We start from the raw sequence: 19,123 nt of genomic DNA on the forward strand, positions 1-19,123 counted from the left end.
TGGTGACTAAAGGACCATAACTCATCACATCACTATGTGACTAGAATTATAAAATATAATCCATTTCAGGATGATGTTGAAATTTAATAATCCCTAAACCAACAGAAACTTGTAAAATTGTAAATACAATTTTTGGCATAATAAATTTCTACGTTTTCTCTGCATACATGTTTTCAATTTTATTTTTTTGAATGTGTGTTCGTCTATATAATGTGTTCGTCTTTCAAACCCTTCCCTTTGAAAGGCACCTCAAAACATGGATTATCACCAAAATTTACCTACTAAACGTTGACTTAAGTGATGACATATAAAAAAAATTAAAACAACATATCGATCTCTAATAGATTTTACATCCAAAATATCAAGAAAAATCTCTATTTAAAAAAAAAATAAGTTTGTTAAATCTAATCTAAACACAAATTCGGTAGTCACTATGAACTCAAAAACTTGTAAACATGTAAAAACACACTAGGGTAGGGTCAACTAAGTGTTGGGAGGTTAGAAGCAATATGTATGAGGCTATAGGCTCAAACATCATATTGATCACTATTACGCCAAAAAAAGAATTTGACATGTTTGTTGGAAACACATTTTAAATCCACATCAAGACAACAAAGTCACGTCAAACTAGATGAATAATGCCAAAGTTACACTTTGTTGCTTCACATAACGTGACTTATTTTTTTTCAAATATGCACTTAGTACTTGTTTTTTTTCATGGTGCGCTCAACTTAAAGTTAAAGACATGTTTAGCCCACTGACATATCATTCATTCCAGTAGAACTAAATTGAGACTCGTTAAATAAAGTCTTAAATTTAAAAATATATATATATATATATATATATATATATATATATATATATATATATATATATATATATATATATATATATATATATATATATATATATATATATATATATATATATATATATATATATATATATATATATATATATATATATATATATATATATATATATATATATATATATATATATATAAACTTCATTAGAAGAAGAGACTTAGGATAGATATCAAATTTTCAAATGGAGATTAGTTATGGATAAATTTGATTGATAATTCATAACTTAGCCCATAACAACAAATTGATGCTTACCAGTTTGGAAGCTTTGAAATGCACATTAAATAGAAAAACAAACATGGCCTTAATGTGTATGACTTCTCTCTCTTCATTTAATTTGAAGTCATAAGCTTGAACAGAACAGGATTAGCTAAGAATTCAATTGACAAGCTGACTTTAGCAAATGGTCAATCTCAAGACTCGTTGTAATCCAGCTAGCGAAGAATTGTTTTGTTTTTTTTTTTCATATAAAAAAAAACATCTTTTCATCTTATCCGGCTATCCGCTAGGTTACATGCATGCATGTATGATGCTATATGTATTGTAGGAGTAATTTAATTTAGGAATTCCTTGCTGACTTATGGAGCTAGGAAGGGCTCCTGTTACATTTCATATATGCTATAATTCTCAAATCTCAATTATTCATTTACCTCCTTGAGTATTAGAAAGGACGAGCAAAACCACCAAATGAAAGAAAAAATAAGAGTTTCTTTTACGAATAAATAATATATGCGCTCATATAAAGTAAAGTTGTTTACATTATTTTTCAATTACAAATTGTTATATAAATTAAAATTTTGTTAAATTTTATAATAATTATTTTAAAAGTCATATTAAAAATAAATTTTTAATTCATTAATAATATAAAAACCTTTATATTGATAGTATATGTCTATTCATCTCGTTATAGTTAAATATTTATAATATAATAGGATATAAGTAAAATTAGGACACTTTTTTTTATTTTCTTTCTTGGAGAGAAAATGAGATATGTAAAATTCATAGGGTTTTTTTTATATACTTCTACTTTTTTAAGGATATCAAGCCAGAAAAATAATTTAAAAAATATATATTTTTTCACGTTACATTTATTAATAGGTGGTTGATTCAAGTGATGAATACTTAATTATTCTTATTCTTAAGTAAAGTTTTCATTCGACTTGTGCATGAAAAACAAATCTTTAACGAAAATCAAATCTTTGTTGAGTGAGCTAATATCATCATGTTATGAGTACTCACCAAAAAAAGATTGTCTCGTATTTTAGGAGGAGGAAAAGATCGTTACATTCTTTCCTAAAATAAAATAATCGCCATAAAGTAATTACTCAGTACGAGTTGACAAAGCTTTATCATGCATATTTTTGGGTTCTTGATCAGAATGAAACTTGAGTTATTCTTTTTCCGAAAACCTATTATATAACTCATTTCAACCATTTGACTTCAAAAACAAAATCAAGCTAGGGAGATATTCGAGCATTGAGTACAGAAACGCGTTTCTGTACTTGGTTCGACGGCCAGAGAATCCATAAACATTAAGGACCATGGACGGCTATGTTTACAATCTCATGAAGATCCTCACACTTTCCTAAACCAATTGCATTACTAATTTCCAAACATAAAATGCACGAACCAAAGCAACCAATAAATTAATGATCAAAGATCACGATGACAGCTTTTAACAACGACATGTCATCCTCCACTTGGGAATATTGCGCAATAGTAACAGTCAACGTAATTAGCAGCAACAATATATTTTATACTTAGAAGAACGAGAGCATACATGTAATCAATATATTGTTGTATTAAATACTAAAAAAACTAATAAATTGTTGGTTTTAGAATTAGATTTAATCTCTTTAGTTAAGATTTGGGTTAAAAAACACACTTATAATAGGAGAAAAAATTCACTAGCGATTAATTAGATTCTATTTTTTACCATATATTAATAATCATTCAATAGATACTCTTTACAAAAAGAAAAATTTTCAGACAAAATATTTATTATACTCCTATTTATACACGTTCCTTCCACCCAAGCCTAGAAGCAAAGTCCAAAACCAAAGTTTTTTCATGGCAAGCCTCAGCATGCTACGTTTTCTGTTTTTAGCAACTTTGTTTGTCATAACCGCCACAAGTTCCACAAATGACGTAAAAGCTATATACTGGCTCGAACAACCACTTTTCCCTCCTTCAGCCATAAACACATCACTCTTCACCCACGTCTACTACGCATTCCTTGCACCCAACAATGTCACCTACAAACTCCACGTTTCAAACTCCACAGCCACAAACCTCGCAAAGTTCACCACCACCCTTGGCTCCACCGTCGCCACCCTCATCTCCATCGGCGGCGCCAACTCCAACGCCACTCTCTTCTCTCTCATCGCCGCAAATTCCGCCGCGCGCGCCACCTTCATCAACTCCACCATCACCCTCGCACGCACCTTCGGGTTCCACGGCGTTGACCTAGATTGGGAGTTCCCTCGAACCGCGAGCGAGATGAAAAACCTCGGCCTGCTGTTCAAAAAGTGGCGCGCCGCAATAGCCGCCGAGGCCGCCGCCACGGGCCGGGAACCGCTTCTTCTCACCGCCGCAGTGTACTTCTCCGTCGATTACTTCTTATCCGAAACGTCGTCGTTGAGGTACCCGGTGGGTTCCATTAACGAGAATTTAGATTGGGTCAACGTTATGAGCTACGATCTAAATGGGCCCTGGAGTAACCATACTGGGCCTCCTGCTGGGCTTTTTAACCCGAAAAGTAATGCGAGTGTGGGTTACGGGTTAGGGTCGTGGATCCGGGGCGGGGTTATTCCGAAGAAGGTGGTGATGGGTTTGCCGCTATATGGGAGGACGTGGCAGTTACGTGACCGGAGTGTGCATGGAATCGGAGCTCCGACTATTGGACCGGTTCCTGGGTCGGATGGTGTCATGGCGTTATTTCAAGTGTTGCAGTTTAACAAAGAAACAGGTGCGAAAGTTGTATATGACAGGGAAACGGCGTCGGTTTATTCGTATAGTGGGAGTTACTGGATCGGGTACGATGACCCGATCTCGGTGGCGGTTAAGGTTGGGTTTGCTCAAGCTTTTTCGCTTCGTGGCTATTTCTTTTGGGCTGCTGGCCTCGACACTAGCGATTGGAAAATCTCAACACAAGGTAAAGGAAATTTTTAAGAAAAATATTTTTTTTATGAGATTATGCATGATATAAAACAGTCATATTTATGAGTATTTGTTATTAAATAACAATGTAAAATTATTTGATATCCTCAGAGTGTATGACTATTAAATTTATTTTTTAAATTAAAGAATAAACAATAATTTCCTACGTATATCTTTTAAAGTGATTATATTTAAAATCAACAATTTAACTATAAATAATTTATAACACATGATAATGCAAAAACTTTTATTTTACTTGGTTCAACATAATTTTGTATCCACTCAGCAAAAAAATAAAGATAATTTTCTATACCACGAAACTAATCAATGCCATTATGATTGACAAAATGCAGCTCTGAATGCCTGGATGCTTTGCATTAAAGAGACCGGAAGAATGAACTGAATGTTGACTTTCATCCCTTCACGTTTGTGCTATCATTTTCATCACGCAGGGAAGATTTGATTTCTATTTCAACATCAAGTAATTGAATTTATTGAATATACAATGCACAAGTGTAGATGGCAATGCCTTCATTCAGCATATGAATTCTTTTTCACGTAGATCCCGTGTAGAACATAACATGAAAGGGGGGGAAAAATCTCATCCTTTTGCGTAACAGTCTCTCAATTTACTGGATTGAGAGTTATAAGTATTGCCAATGTGGAAAACTTTATAAAGGTTAAAATGCATTATTGATTTCCCTTTTTTTTTATTCTCAATTTTAATCTTTCAATTAAAAAATAGAAAGTTTCAATTTAATGCTTTGAATGCTAAGTTCTTAAGGTTGACACAATTTATCCATGTGGCATTTGATTATTAGATCTTATTTTTCTTAATAGGTATCACATCAATATCTCCTTATATACAATCATTTCATATTCTATCATTTCTTTTATTGATACCTCTTTCAGAAAAGAAATCTAATTAAGACCTTCTAAGTGATCCAATATTCATCGCGCTTCATATTCATAATCTTGAAATCATAAGATTAATAATCAAGAATCTTTCCTCGTTCAACTCTCCAAAATCAAAACCATCTTAAGCTTCTATTAATTATTTTACCTATCAACATTTCCTTTAAATCCTTATGTAAGATAATGTTTTCCTCTTGTAGAAAGCCTTGAATCAACCCTTCCAAATCTTCCCAATTTTTTTTCTAGTGTTTTATCCTACCAAATGATGCATAAGCACTTCAATTGGCCTACTACTCTCCTATACAACCATTGGTTTTAAAACCAAAATTTTGTCCTCAAAAATCCTTTTTACATCCACCGCACTTTTTTTCATTCTTATCGACAATAATACTCATTGTTCTTTTTCTTTCTTCTAACCTTCTCTTTGGGCCAACTGCAATATTTAATCGATTAGTTTCTTTAAGACACATAATATCAATCAGTCTCTAAATCATGGTGTCCATTGCATTCATAAACTTGTCAAAGTACCAATATTCCAAATAACAGTACTACACTTACGAACTAGTTTTCTTTTTTACCCAAAATCGTCCAAAAAAGTAAACCCACAGTCATTGGACATGATAAGAAATAAAAGACTCTCTTGATTGATTACTCACCAACATCCAGATTAGAACTTTTAGTTCCAGTTAAGACTGTCGTTAAACGCATAAAAGATTCAGGAAAATATTAAAAAACAAGCAGTAAAAAACAAAATAAACAGCTTAAAACAATATCTCCAGGTCAGGAAAAAGGAATATAGCTTTGACAGTTGACACTGTATGAAGTTGTTGTTACATGTGATTAATCATTTGATAACAATTTTCTGCAAAAAAAACTGCGAACTGATTACTCAGATCAGCAATACACAATTGTATATCCGCTTCAAACAGTATTCTTGTTCGGAGTCAGCAGCAGATTAAAATTGAACTTAAACTTGAGAAATATGAGAACTATATTTTCTCTTCTTTTTCTTTTAACCAATCAACAAAATTGTCGAGGATCACTGGCCATGCCTGACTGGAGTCATAACTTCGAAGATCAATAAGGCTTACCTGGAAGCAACAAAACGTCAGACATTTTTTTTTTTCTGCTTGCGACTTTTAAAAGTGAAGCACACCAACTTTCACCGATCAAACAACATAAATACTTACCAATACTCAAATTAACCTCACAATCAGATAGTAAACACAACCAGAAGTGAAAAATGTACAGAATATAAAATCCAGAGGCAACGTATGAAAAAATAAAAACAGCAGTACCTCCTTAAAAAACCGATAAAAATTTCTCCAGTGATCTATGTTTAGTGCCCTGTAATCGTTCTGGATCTGCCAAATAAGTTTCAACTGTCAGAAAATAATTTAACGTGTATGGGCATTAAAGGTCTTCTGAACATCTTCCACCTAAACAACACAACTTTAATGTGCATCATACAAGGGGTAATAATCAAGGGAAATCGCCATGGTTTGATTTCGTATCATAGACTTCCATGGGAAAATATTTCAAGAATGTAGAAACTTTTAGATCATTAAAACACAATAAAACAAAACTTTATATAAGCAAATAGCACTTTTAGTGTGGAACAAAAATGAATACAAGAAAATAATATATTAATATTCTTCACAATCCATCATATTTGCTGGACATCACTGAAAGTCACTATATCAAATCTTTACATGCAACTCAAAAAGTCACAAAGAACTGAGAAGCATAAAAAACAACAGATTATTATTTATTTATTATATAAAAACCTACCCACCTTTAGATACTCAGTTAATAAATTGACTTGAGTAGGAAATTCAGATCTAAGAACGACATTCAACAGCTCACAGATGGTCTCAATATCTATACTCCTTTGCTTTTCTTCTGAAAGTATTATTCCCTGTTAGTTACCAAGAGAGATATACAAGAACAGGAAAGCAGCAATGTAAACAAATATAAATTATAAGTGAAATCAAAGCTCACCAATACTGATTTTACCTGTTAAACAGTATTGAAATGCATAGGAATAAAAATCCTCAAAGCACTCTGGTACCGTCACCTAACCAAGACACACAGGAAATAAAATACACCAAAAATCTTCTTGAAGAACAACCATGGTTAATGGCTAATCTCAATAAGAATGCAAGAAAACTTTATTAAGTAACTTATAACAAAAGTCAAAAAATAAAATACCTCTTTCTTCAGTCCATTAATAGCCTTTCTTAATTTTGGAAGAGTGTCAGCCCCTAAACATTTGAGCCCTTTTCGCCACTCATCCTATTAAGAATAAGCAAAAACTGATGATGATGACATGTCCAAAATCTAACATTATGAAGAAATTCAAGCTATCTGAACACATGATGACAAGAGTGGTATATCACCAGTATAAGAGGATTTTGGTTTAATGACCTTAGCATGGCATCAAGCAGTCTATTGCTCTCTCTCTCTCTCTCTCTCTCTCTTGCACACACACACACAACATAACCAAATATGACAGAATTTTCAACATTTAACAAATGAAAAAATTATTTAACGATATTCAGAATGACCCTCAAATTGGATCAAATAAGAAGGATATATATCTGTCTATGATCAAGCCAATTATTGGTATAAAAGAAAATTCTATTTACTGGAGAGAATTCAGTTTTTCAGTAATCAGTATGAATATAAAGGATAGATCAGACAAGTCTATGCCTACGAGCTCATAAGCCCAATTGGCTTGGGCCCAAGTCTTGAAGATTTGGATGCAATGATGTTGCTGGAGGTTCAATCCTTCACCAGGCCAACAAATAAATGCACCCAAAAAATGTCAACCTCAGGACAACTTAAATATCTAAATAAAAAACCCCACTTGAAACACCAAAAGCACAATATAACAAAGCCAAATCTTATCCTAAAGAAAGTAAGCAGAAGTTGATTCCAAAAAACCATTTTATAACATCCTACTCATATTGTGCACTGATTTTGAAAAGATGAAGACCAGCATAAGAACATGTTTGAAATTTTTAGTGTCAACTTATCTATTTCACTTGTATTGATTCCATTATTAGCAACACAAATTAAATAAACAAATGAATATTGTCTTTTAGTGAGAGGTTCCTTTTTTCTCAACATGAGAGGTTGAACCTTTTTTATCTATTTCACTTGTATATTAGAGTCAGAGAAAGGATAAATGCAAGTATATACAACGAAACATAGTACATGTAGAAATATGTCAATACATAAGTATTAAACGAAGGGTTCCAACAAGAGCACAAATCTATGATCATGTCTAAGAGTGTATCCATAGAATAGACTGGGAAATTAATAAGGCATGCATGTTTGTCTATCTCACTAAATATAACAGTGTATAACTAAAAAAGGATTGTAAAGCAATACAATCTACCAACCTTGGAAAAATAACCTTGTTTTTCAGCTTTCAATTTCCTGGTAAGATCATACATTTATAGGGGTTAAAAGAACAGTTAGATAGAGGCAACAGACAAATCAATCTAGTCCATTACTTACCAAGCAAGTATGAGCATTCTAACATCTGTGTGGTCCACATGCACATCTTTACAAAGTGCTTCAATCCCGTCTGGGCTGACCAACCAACCAAAAAGTATAGAGAATTTCATCAAGAGTCACATAAACTTTAATGGATAGGGACACAAACAAACTTAAAACATCAAGGAAAAACATTGGACCTCAACAAGTATCCCTGTACAGTTATCTGAAGATCTTTTCATAATATGGTAGATCATGTGCCTACTGCCTAATTTGTAAACTAATTTTATATAAAATAGCTTTAATTACCCATTTAATCCCTATAGTTTTCAAACTTATCCCTTTTAGTCCCTATAGTTAATAAGTGAATTTTTTAGTCTCTGAAGTTTACATTTTAATTCTCAAAAGGTCTCTGCCATTAAAATTCTTTAACTAACGGAGTTAAAAAAAATTTAACGGCAGAGACCTTTTGGGAATTAAAATGTAAACTTTAGGGACTAAAAAATCCACTTATTAAACTTCAGGGACTAAAAGGGATAAGTTTGGAAACTATAAGAACTAAATGGGTAATTAAACCTATAAAATATAACTAGACCTGAACAATTTCTAATTCCTTATATAAAAAAAAAAGTTCATCAAGAAAAAGGATAAACCTGAGTGTTACTGAAACATAAGCAAAGTTCCTAGTAAATAATTGAATCTAACTTAATCATAACATATTCTTAATCCTAAAGCAGATCGAACAACAATAAAGCATGTCATAATGATTTCAAAATGCACATACTTACTCAATTAAACCCAATGACTTATTTGCATATGACTCAAATAAGTTATCTATTCGATCAAATTGCTTTGTAGTTGATTTCTTTGGTTCTGAAATAAAAACATGAAATGAAATAATTACTATCAAGAACTCAGCAAATCACAATGTATATTGTCCTGAACCACAAGTCTTGATTATGCATGATTATTTCTAGCTTTTCGATATTATTTTGGAAATATTTTTTTTTATCATTACTTTGTCCATGTAATGCTACATTGTGAAATATTGAATCATACTTTCAGGATCCTATTTCATGTTGATACTCTATGAAACAGTAGCTCAGCAGAACCGAAACGATTTACTTGGAGTGGAAATAGTTTAACATTTTTTTTACAGTAAATGTAACCAAATGGGCACAAAATTATTTTGTCAATGGGGATGCAGTTTCCTCTCTCAATAACAACTAAGGTCTCACCACTAGATAAAATAATAGATTTTATTCAAGAGAAAAAAAGGGCTAATAAGAGAGTGAAAATAGATCAAACTACCATATAGCATTTTAATTATGGCCCCCACATAAACAGATTAAGCACTCTACAGGAACTGCAGAAGTATTAAGCTAATATTGCTCTCAGATTGTATTAGTAAGTAGCTACAAACACAGAGGCTGTCTTGATAAGTGATAACTAGTGTCATACTATGTTAATAAGCTGTAAAATGTAGTGCCAGAAAACCGACAAGCAGCATCACAGAAGATATGTACTCAGGATTTTATGCCATCGCGATGTGATCAATAATTATGAATAAAGCAATCTCATGTCAGCACAGTCATGTTTTTAAATTTTAAATTCTATATACCACCATAAAAGAAACAAGTTATCTGTTACCAGAAAACAGAAGCTAGCAAGATACACACTAAAAATATCCAAGTTAAAATGCACACTGCAAATAATATAGATCATAAATTGGGCATTCCTATAACAAAATTGCCTGGGAATATCACAATTCACATTACACTTTACTTAAGACAATCACATCACATGTGAATGATTCATAAATAGCCAAATATAATATCTATTCAGGGTAAATGGGTAATTGATGGGAAGCATCCCAAAAACAAGATAGACCCCTAACATAACAACCACCACCCTTTCCCTCCTAAAAAATGACGGCAAACAAAACCCTTCGTTTTATCGTTTTGAATTTTAAAGTGTTTAATACGCATATCAACAACTCTATCCCTGGAAAAACACAACCCAATTATAAATATTTAACCTCGATCGAACAAGATCGAAATTCGCCAACTTGGGGCACTTCAACAATGGAAAACTCATCGCTCCGAATTTCAAAAAGAAAAAGTTGATTACAAATTTACGAAGATTTATTATTCTTTTACTGAATATTGAGATTCGATTTTCGCGGGGCGGGAACCAATCGGAAACGAGAAATTGATGTACCGGTGCGAAGAGAAGAATCAACATCAGAGGAAGTGATTGGTGGGGCAGCTTTTCTTTTGGGACGAGGCATCTTCGCAAACTGTGCAATCAAAACTTTGAGAGACCCAATCGAATCGATTCGAAATTGTTGTTAAAAAAGGCAGAAACCCTATTCACAGAGGAAGAGGAAGAGGAAGAAGAGCAACCAACCCTTCATAGATTCAAGGTTTAACCGAGGTTTTATAGCTTTGGAAATAGTGCTGCTGCCATCAATCTTTCTTCTTTTTCTTTTAATTTTATGAGTTTAATTATCTTTCAACTCTAAATTAATTAGAAATCATATTCTAAACTCCTCATGGCTTTATTCCTACTAATAAAAAAATCATTTAATAATTCAATTTTATGTTTATTTTTATATTAATAAAAGAGGGGAAATATAATTTTATATTTTAGTATTTATATCTATATTTTTTCTTTGTATTCTAGTTTTTTAAGTTTCTTATCGATCAATTTAATCATCATATATCAATAAAAATATTTTTTTATTACCTATAAACACATTCTTTAAAGATGATATTAATTTTGTCAATTAGAATTAATGGTGAGGATTTAAAAAAAAGTACAATCACATGATTTTTTTATAAAAAAATAAGTTATAAAAATGTCTATTAACTACATTCTTATTTTTGTTTTCACCTTCATTCATCAATATTTCATGTTGTTGGTTATGAATATGCATGATTTTTCTCATCAATATTCATACATAGGAGTTGTGATTTGAAAATCATAACTTGTTTTTCACATTGAGGATGAAAGAAATGTGTATGGGGGAAAAAATTGTTACATATGAAAGCAAAATATAATGTCATTTGTTAATAATATGTGTAAAGAGACTAAAATTATGTATTTAATAAAAATATAAAGGCTAAATTAAACCATATAAAATTTTAGGGACTAAAAATAAAATAAAAAAACAAAAATTTAGGAACTAAAAACATATTTATCTCTAATAAAAGTAAATAATTTTAGAGGGATTAAGAAAATTAAGAATAACTATTCATACTATTTCTTATTCACTTTACTTCTTTCTATTCCAGCATAAAATAAGGATAATTTGATAATAAAAATATTTAGACAATTTCCAGCCAACTTTATAATTACAATAAATTTGAAAAAAGTAGCTAATTTATCTTCTATAATCTGTAATTTGTCACATTTATTTATTATATATCTTTCTATTTATTCTTTTCATTTTTTGTATATTTATATTTGAATTTTAATTTTATCCTTAATAGATTATGTGTCGGATTGCAATAATATAAGAATCTATATCTATATATTAATAAAGGTAAAAAAAAAATCTTTGAGAAATTTTCTCATTATTTCTTTCATTCAATCTACTTCTTTCTGTTCCTGCTCAAAATAACGATAATTTTATTCAAGCGAATGGTGTTGTTCATTTCCTTGCTAGAGAAGAAAGTCAAGAAAGCCCAAGGATTTTTAGTATATTTCCTTATATATTGTCGAGAACATTATGAATGAAATATCATGATTATCCTCTGGTAAAGAAAAAAAAAGTTATCTAGACAACTAAAGCTATTTTCTGACCAACTTTATAATTGCAAAAAATTTGAAAATCAAATAGTCAATTTATTTTCTACCATTTGTAATCTGTCACATATTTTATTACATCTTTTCATCTACTTTTTCATTTATTGTTATTTGAATTTGAATTTTATCATTATTAGATTATGTGTCACATTACAATAATATAAGGGTTTTAATTAAAAAATTGGAACGGGAATAATAATAGGTCATAATAAATGTTAAATTCAAATTCAAATATAAAATCAATGAAAAAGTAAAAAAAAAAAAAAAACATATTAGAATGTATAATAGATTACAATAATATAAGAATTCAAGTTAAAAATAATAAATAAAGCATCGATATTTAGGTCAAAATAAATTATTGGTCATGATAGAAATATAAAAAGATCTAGTCAGTTTGATTTTTCTAATTTGTGAGTAATTATATAAGGTTAGTAACTAATTTTATGATTATTAGTTGTTTATAATTATTGCAGTAAAAAAATTAATTATTTGTAATTATTACTTTACATTTTATGTTGTATAACTCTTAAATAATATAAATAAATATAAATAAAATAACAATGTAAAATTTTAAAAACATAATAACATGCTGGTACATCGTATGGGTTACCTTACTAATTTTATAAAATTTAATAAATTTATTGTGATATTGTAATAATTAAATACATTTTACTAATTAAAAATTATTGTTAGTATAACTGAAATGACAGTGTACAAATTATTTATATTATTAGCTCATATATTATTTATTCTGTTTTAAATAAGAGATTAACTTTTTTTATAAAAAGTTCTATATTATTAATTAATAAGAAATTATTGTTGATATAATTATTAATGTAATTACTATAAAAAAGTCAACAAAATTATTATAAATGATAAATATTTGTGTTTTGATGTACATATTATTTACTCCTTAATTAAATTCTATTTTTATTTGTTTAAAAAATTATAATTTAAATTATTAATGAAATTAAAAAAAATATTTAAAAAATTTTAATTGAAACAAAATAAAAAATTAAATAATTTTTACACTATCATTTAATTATTGATTATCACAAATTGTAATATTATTGCAATGAAAATTTGTGATTTTTGACAATCATGAATTCCAAGTAACGTTATTTGTAAAAATGATTAAGATTTATTTACTTAGTTCTAAACATTCTATAGAATATTTAAATATATCTCCTAAAAATAAAATAAAAATATTATAGTTTCAATAAAGTACTTTTTCATATATAAGTTTTTTCATAAATATCTTTTTAGTGAAACAATTAGATATACCCCTCTAAAATTTTATTATTTAGATACTTTATATATTTTTAGTTATCATAAGAAAAATCGTTATTGTTTAAAAAATTATAATTTTTAGAATACAGAAAATAGTACGTCATTAATTGGTTTCACGAATTTGGCTCGTAATAGACCACTAACCAAAATAACTGATATTGTAACAAATAAACTGAATTAAATGGACAGTTTAATTTGCAAGCAAATATGCATCTCACATGCCACCCTGGCGACAAGGCCATTTAACAAACACTCCTAAAGAAGATGAATTCGACCTAGGAACTAGGAAGTTAATGGTTGACAATAATAACATTGTACCACGTGATGCAGCCATGCATGGCCTATTTCCGTCTACTATAAAACATGGGAAATCTAAGCCTATCATAACTGTCCCTTTCCTAAACAAAAAATTTTCTTTCTCTTTTTCGCTCTCCATGATCGTCCCCGCCTAAGGGAGGGAGCTCGTGGAGCTTGTTGAAAAGAGAGGACGTGAAGAATAAAAAAATCTTAAGAAAAATAAATAAACTAAACTAGGAAGGGACACGTTCATCTTTAACAACATGGCCTCTGACATATCGTTTGAGGACCTAAAAAACGAGAATGTGGATCTTGTAAGGAAAACAAAAAACAGTTATCATTGGTTTTATTTCTTCTGGCCTTTTGAAAATTTATTCATTACATTGTATGTGTATGTGCAGGAACACATTCCCGTTGAGGAAGTTTTCAAGCAGCTAAAATGTACTAGAGAGGGTCTCACTTCAGCTGAAGGAGAGAAGAGACTCCAAATCTTTGGTCCCAACAAGCTAGAGGAGAAAAAAGATAGCAAGTTACTTAAGTTCTTGGGTTTTATGTGGAATCCACTTTCATGGGTCATGGAAGTTGCTGCTATCATGGCCATTGTAATGGCCAACGGAGGGGTAATTAAAAATCTTTCATCTCTTTTATCTTCTTGTGTTCATCTTTGACGAGAAATTATTAATTAGTCTAAAATCACCACCTATTAATTTCTTCATGACAAGTATTCAAATTTTTTAATTAACAATTTCTTTTTAATAACACTTGATTAATGTAGAGATTAATGAGAATCACTTGGTACAAGAACACTTTATAATTTCTCTCATCTTTGACAGTGTCTTTATCTAACAATAACTTACTTGTAAACACATCAGGGCAAGCCACCAGATTGGCAAGATTTTGTTGGTATTGTCGTGTTGCTCATCATCAATTCAACCATTAGTTTCATTGAGGAGAACAATGCAGGCAATGCCGCAGCAGCTTTAATGGCTGGTCTTGCACCCAAAACCAAGGTAACATAACATTTGATCATTCCCTTTCATGCACCAGGTTCTAATATAAATAGAGAAATTCTATGGTACCTTGAAAATTTAAAGGATTTTGGTATGTCCAAACTCTTTAAATATTGACGCAAAAATTAACTATACCAAAATCCTTAGATTTCTCTAGGTACCATAACAGCTCTAATGTAAATTTCACATACACCAACTAAAAAAAGAAGGAAGTTTTTTGTACATAGGTGTTGAGGGATGGAAAATGGAGTGAGGAGGAGGCAGCATTGTTGGTGCCAGGAGATTTGATCAGCATCAAGTTGGGAGATATTGTCCCAGCTGATGCTCGTCTATTGGAGGGAGATCCCTTGAAGATTGATCAATCTGCTCTCACTGGTGAGTCCTTGCCAGTCACCAAGAACCCTGGTAGTGAGGTCTTCTCTGGCTCCACCTGCAAACAAGGTGAGATAGAAGCCATTGTCATTGCCACTGGTGTTCACACCTTCTTTGGCAAGGCTGCACATCTCGTGGATAGCACCAACAATGTTGGTCACTTCCAAAAGGTATGTCTTTCTTTAGCATTTAGCAATTAGTGTTTCTTAAATTGATTTCTTTGTTAGAAAACTTTGGACTAATGTGTTTGGATACTTGATTGGCTTATATTATTAGGTCTTGACATCCATTGGAAACTTTTGTATTTGCTCAATTGCTGTTGGAATGTTGATTGAGATTATTGTGATGTTCCCCATCCAGCAAAGGGCTTATAGAGATGGTATTGACAATTTGTTGGTTCTTCTCATCGGTGGTATCCCAATTGCCATGCCAACAGTCTTGTCTGTGACCATGGCTATTGGATCTCATCGCCTATCTGAGCAAGGAGCCATCACCAAGAGGATGACAGCCATCGAAGAAATGGCTGGCATGGATGTTCTCTGCAGTGACAAGACCGGAACTCTCACCCTTAACAAGCTCACCGTGGACAAGAGCTTAATTGAGGTGAATGACTAATGTGAATTATTTTATTTTCCTAAAACATGATAATGAATCAACACCTTTGTACCAAAAGGCTTCCATTTTGTGTTAATCAAGGTTGTTTGTGAATGCAGGTGTTCCCCACTGGCATGGACAGGGATACCCTTGTCTTGTATGCTGCTAGGGCTTCTAGGATTGAAAACCAAGATGCCATTGATGCTTCAATTGTTGGAATGTTGGGTGACCCCAAGGAGGTACTAATTAAGTTTCTTTTATGAACCTTGCTATTGCCTTATGTTAACAGGAGTTATAAGATTGGTTGGGTGGTAAAAAGAAAATGGAAGAAGGAAAAAGTAGTGGGTTTGATTACCTTGCTAATAAAAAACTAATAATTAACAACTACTGATAAAAAAATTGTCCTTGTTAACATAACCCATACAAAGTTGCTTAACTTTGTCTCTTTTGTGGCATCTCAGGCAAGAGCAGGAATCACTGAGGTGCATTTCTTGCCCTTCAACCCCGTGGACAAGCGCACAGCTATCACCTACATTGATGGTCAAGGCAACTGGCACAGAAGCAGCAAGGGTGCCCCTGAGCAAGTAAGGGATTCAGGATTCACCGTTACCAATATGCATCAATATACTCATATAACTATTCTTTTAAAAACTTAACATATATGTAACTTCCAATATTCGAATAACTAATTTATATATGTCAGATTATTGAGCTTTGTGAACTCAAGGGAGAGGTTTTGAAAAAGGCCCACAAGGTCATTGATGAGTATGCTAATCGTGGTTTACGTTCATTGGGTGTTTCACGCCAGGTGAATAAAATGTCTAATACTACATGCCATGAATTCACTGTTAAACATAAAAATGAAAATAAGGAAATCCCCCTAACGAAACTTTTGCACTTGGTTTTCAGACTGTTTCAGAAAAGAACAAGGAGAGTGCAGGGGAATCATGGGAATTCTTGGGACTCTTGCCCCTCTTTGATCCTCCAAGGCACGACAGTGCTGAGACTATTCGTCGTGCTCTTGACCTTGGTGTCAACGTTAAGATGATCACTGGTGACCAACTTGCCATCGGAAAAGAAACCGGGCGTAGACTTGGAATGGGCACCAACATGTACCCTTCATCCTCTCTTCTTGGTGATAGCAAGGACCCTGCCATTGCATCAATCCCAGTTGATGAACTCATTGAGAAGGCTGATGGATTTGCCGGAGTCTTCCCTGGTAATGGCATCAATCTACTTCATGTTAAACTAAACTAAGCCCCATAAAAATGTTTAAATTTTTAGGCAGTTAATCAATTAGAAATCACCTTGAATATAACTTCTATATTAATTATTAAATTGGATGGCAGTTTATGATTGAATGACAATGAATGATTTAATGATAGTACCAGTATAATCTATGATTGAATTACATTGTGTAATTAGATGATGGTGTTTGTACAATCTAGGATATTAGATGAAGATTTAAATACATTCTAGTTAAATTCTAAGAAAACAATAAATTCACAATTCATGAGTGGCATGCAGAGCACAAATATGAGATCGTGAAGAGGCTGCAAGAAATGAAGCATATTTGTGGAATGACTGGAGATGGTGTGAATGATGCCCCAGCACTGAAAAAGGCAGACATTGGTATTGCTGTGGCTGATGCAACCGACGCAGCAAGGAGTGCCTCAGACATTGTTCTGACCGAGCCTGGACTCAGTGTGATAGTGAGTGCTGTCTTGACCAGCCGTGCCATCTTCCAGAGGATGAAGAACTACACAATCTATGCTGTCTCCATCACCATCCGCATCGTGTTAGGATTCATGCTCGTTGCACTTATATGGAGGTTCGACTTCTCTCCTTTCATGGTCCTCATCATTGCCATCTTGAACGACGGAACCATCATGACCATCTCCAAGGATAGGGTGAAGCCTTCTCCTCTTCCTGACTCATGGAAGCTCAAGGAAATCTTTGCCACCGGAGTTGTTCTTGGAGCTTACATGGCTATCATCACTGTTGTGTTCTTCTTTTTGGTTCATGACACTGATTTCTTCACCGTAAGTGTTATTTCAGAGTAGTACAATACACCACTTATCATATAATAACTATGACATGACATGCAAGAATGTTTTTTTCTTTTTCTTTTAGAGAGTCTTTGGTGTTGAGCCAATTGTAGACAGTGAGGAACAACTTAACTCAGCTTTGTACCTTCAAGTGAGTATCATTAGTCAAGCACTAATCTTCGTGACCAGGTCAAGGAGTTGGTCTTATGTTGAGCGCCCTGGCATTTTGCTTATCACAGCCTTCTTTGCTGCACAATTGGTTAGTGAACTTTTTGAAAAACATGTTGTATAAAAAATAATATATGTCTGGTTTTTAACTTGGGGGAAGTGGTGAATTGAATTCAGGTGGCTACTGTGATTGCTGTGTATGCTCACTGGGACTTTGCCAGGATCAATGGAGTTGGTTGGGGATGGGCAGGAGCAATCTGGGTCTTCAGCATTGTTACCTATATTCCTCTTGACATCCTCAAGTTCCTCATCCGCATGGGGTTATCAGGCAAGGCATGGGACAACATGCTTGACAACAAGGTCTAGAAACACACACACATACATATAGTCCTTGACTTTCTTGTGACTATAAATGAAAAAAATAGAATTTTAAAAGAATTAAAATTAAAAAAAAATATAAATTTATAAAGACTAAAAATTTATAAAAACTAAAATTAAAAAAGTCAACATATGCAAATTAAAATTAGAAAAATGTTATCTTACAAAAATCAAAAACATATTTAAGTGTTGTCTAAATGAAATTCCTTGTGTTGATATATATGTAGACTGCTTTCACAACAAAGAAGGACTATGGAAGGGGTGAAAGGGAAGCTGAATGGGCTGTGGCTCAGCGCACACTTCACGGTCTCCAAGTTGGAGAATCCAACAAGGCCAAGCAACATGAGCAGTCTGAAATCGCGGAGCAGGCTAAGAGACGTGCTGAGGCTGCCAGGTTGAGGGAACTCCACACACTCAAGGGACATGTTGAATCTGTTGTCAAGTTGAAGGGTATTGACATTGATACCATCCAGCAACACTACACCCTTTAATAGCCTATCCATTCAAATTCCGGATGTATCTTGTCATTATATTCCTACTCTTCCGCCCCAAGAACATCAAACATTTTAGGACGGAGGAAACTCTTATTATTAAAGCCAGGGACTTCTTCAGAGATTTTTTCTTATCTTTTGCATTTTGCTAAAAATATTCATTGAAATCACATAAATTATTGATATTTATTAAAAAATGTGTATTGATTATTTCCTAATTA

General features: G+C 32.3%; 3 protein-coding genes across 3 annotated transcripts; 2 read left to right on the forward strand and 1 right to left on the reverse strand.

The window, feature by feature from the left end:
• The first annotated feature begins 2,864 nt into the window (after positions 1–2,864).
• Positions 2,865–4,722, forward strand: LOC100817108 (nod factor hydrolase protein 1). The gene is made up of 2 exons (XM_003550747.5): positions 2,865–4,020; positions 4,379–4,722. Exons 1-2 carry the CDS (start codon positions 2,937–2,939, stop codon positions 4,426–4,428), a joined length of 1,134 nt encoding a protein of 377 aa, XP_003550795.2. The 5' UTR covers positions 2,865–2,936; the 3' UTR covers positions 4,429–4,722.
• Positions 4,723–5,717: 995 nt separating this feature from the next.
• On the reverse strand, positions 5,718–10,858 carry LOC100777526 (cullin-binding superfamily protein). Its single transcript, NM_001349737.1, has 9 exons — positions 10,665–10,858; positions 9,233–9,317; positions 8,466–8,540; positions 8,348–8,384; positions 7,152–7,235; positions 6,957–7,017; positions 6,736–6,842; positions 6,239–6,304; positions 5,718–6,031 (listed from the first exon to the last, which is right to left on the reverse strand). Exons 1-9 carry the CDS (start codon positions 10,732–10,734, stop codon positions 5,930–5,932), a joined length of 687 nt encoding a protein of 228 aa, NP_001336666.1. The 5' UTR covers positions 10,735–10,858; the 3' UTR covers positions 5,718–5,929.
• A 3,089-nt stretch (positions 10,859–13,947) lies between these two features.
• Positions 13,948–19,109, forward strand: LOC100778065 (ATPase 8, plasma membrane-type). Its single transcript, XM_003549648.4, has 13 exons — positions 13,948–14,155; positions 14,243–14,461; positions 14,714–14,851; positions 15,079–15,393; positions 15,500–15,826; positions 15,937–16,056; positions 16,279–16,401; positions 16,521–16,625; positions 16,727–17,036; positions 17,345–17,859; positions 17,951–18,124; positions 18,211–18,393; positions 18,639–19,109. Exons 1-13 carry the CDS (start codon positions 14,105–14,107, stop codon positions 18,900–18,902), a joined length of 2,844 nt encoding a protein of 947 aa, XP_003549696.1. The 5' UTR covers positions 13,948–14,104; the 3' UTR covers positions 18,903–19,109.
• The last annotated feature ends 14 nt before the right edge of the window (positions 19,110–19,123 follow it).

Source organism: Glycine max, chromosome 17 (assembly GCF_000004515.6).
Source record: "Glycine max cultivar Williams 82 chromosome 17, Glycine_max_v4.0, whole genome shotgun sequence".
Taxonomy (NCBI): Eukaryota; Viridiplantae; Streptophyta; class Magnoliopsida; order Fabales; family Fabaceae; genus Glycine; species Glycine max.

Coding starts and splice junctions, on each gene's coding strand:
- LOC100817108 (XM_003550747.5), top strand. CDS start 2,937: ATGGCAAGCCTCAGCATGCTACGTTTTCTGTTTTTAGCAACTTTGTTT. Junction 4,021..4,378: donor TTGGAAAATCTCAACACAAG/GTAAAGGAAATT, acceptor GACAAAATGCAG/CTCTGAATGCCTGGATGCTT.
- LOC100777526 (NM_001349737.1), bottom strand. CDS start 10,734: ATGCCTCGTCCCAAAAGAAAAGCTGCCCCACCAATCACTTCCTCTGAT. Junction 9,318..10,664: donor TGATTCTTCTCTTCGCACCG/GTACATCAATTT, acceptor TTTTTATTTCAG/AACCAAAGAAATCAACTACA. Junction 8,541..9,232: donor AAGTCATTGGGTTTAATTGA/GTAAGTATGTGC, acceptor TTGGTTGGTCAG/CCCAGACGGGATTGAAGCAC.
- LOC100778065 (XM_003549648.4), top strand. CDS start 14,105: ATGGCCTCTGACATATCGTTTGAGGACCTAAAAAACGAGAATGTGGAT. Junction 14,156..14,242: donor AAAACGAGAATGTGGATCTT/GTAAGGAAAACA, acceptor GTGTATGTGCAG/GAACACATTCCCGTTGAGGA. Junction 16,057..16,278: donor TGTTGGGTGACCCCAAGGAG/GTACTAATTAAG, acceptor GTGGCATCTCAG/GCAAGAGCAGGAATCACTGA.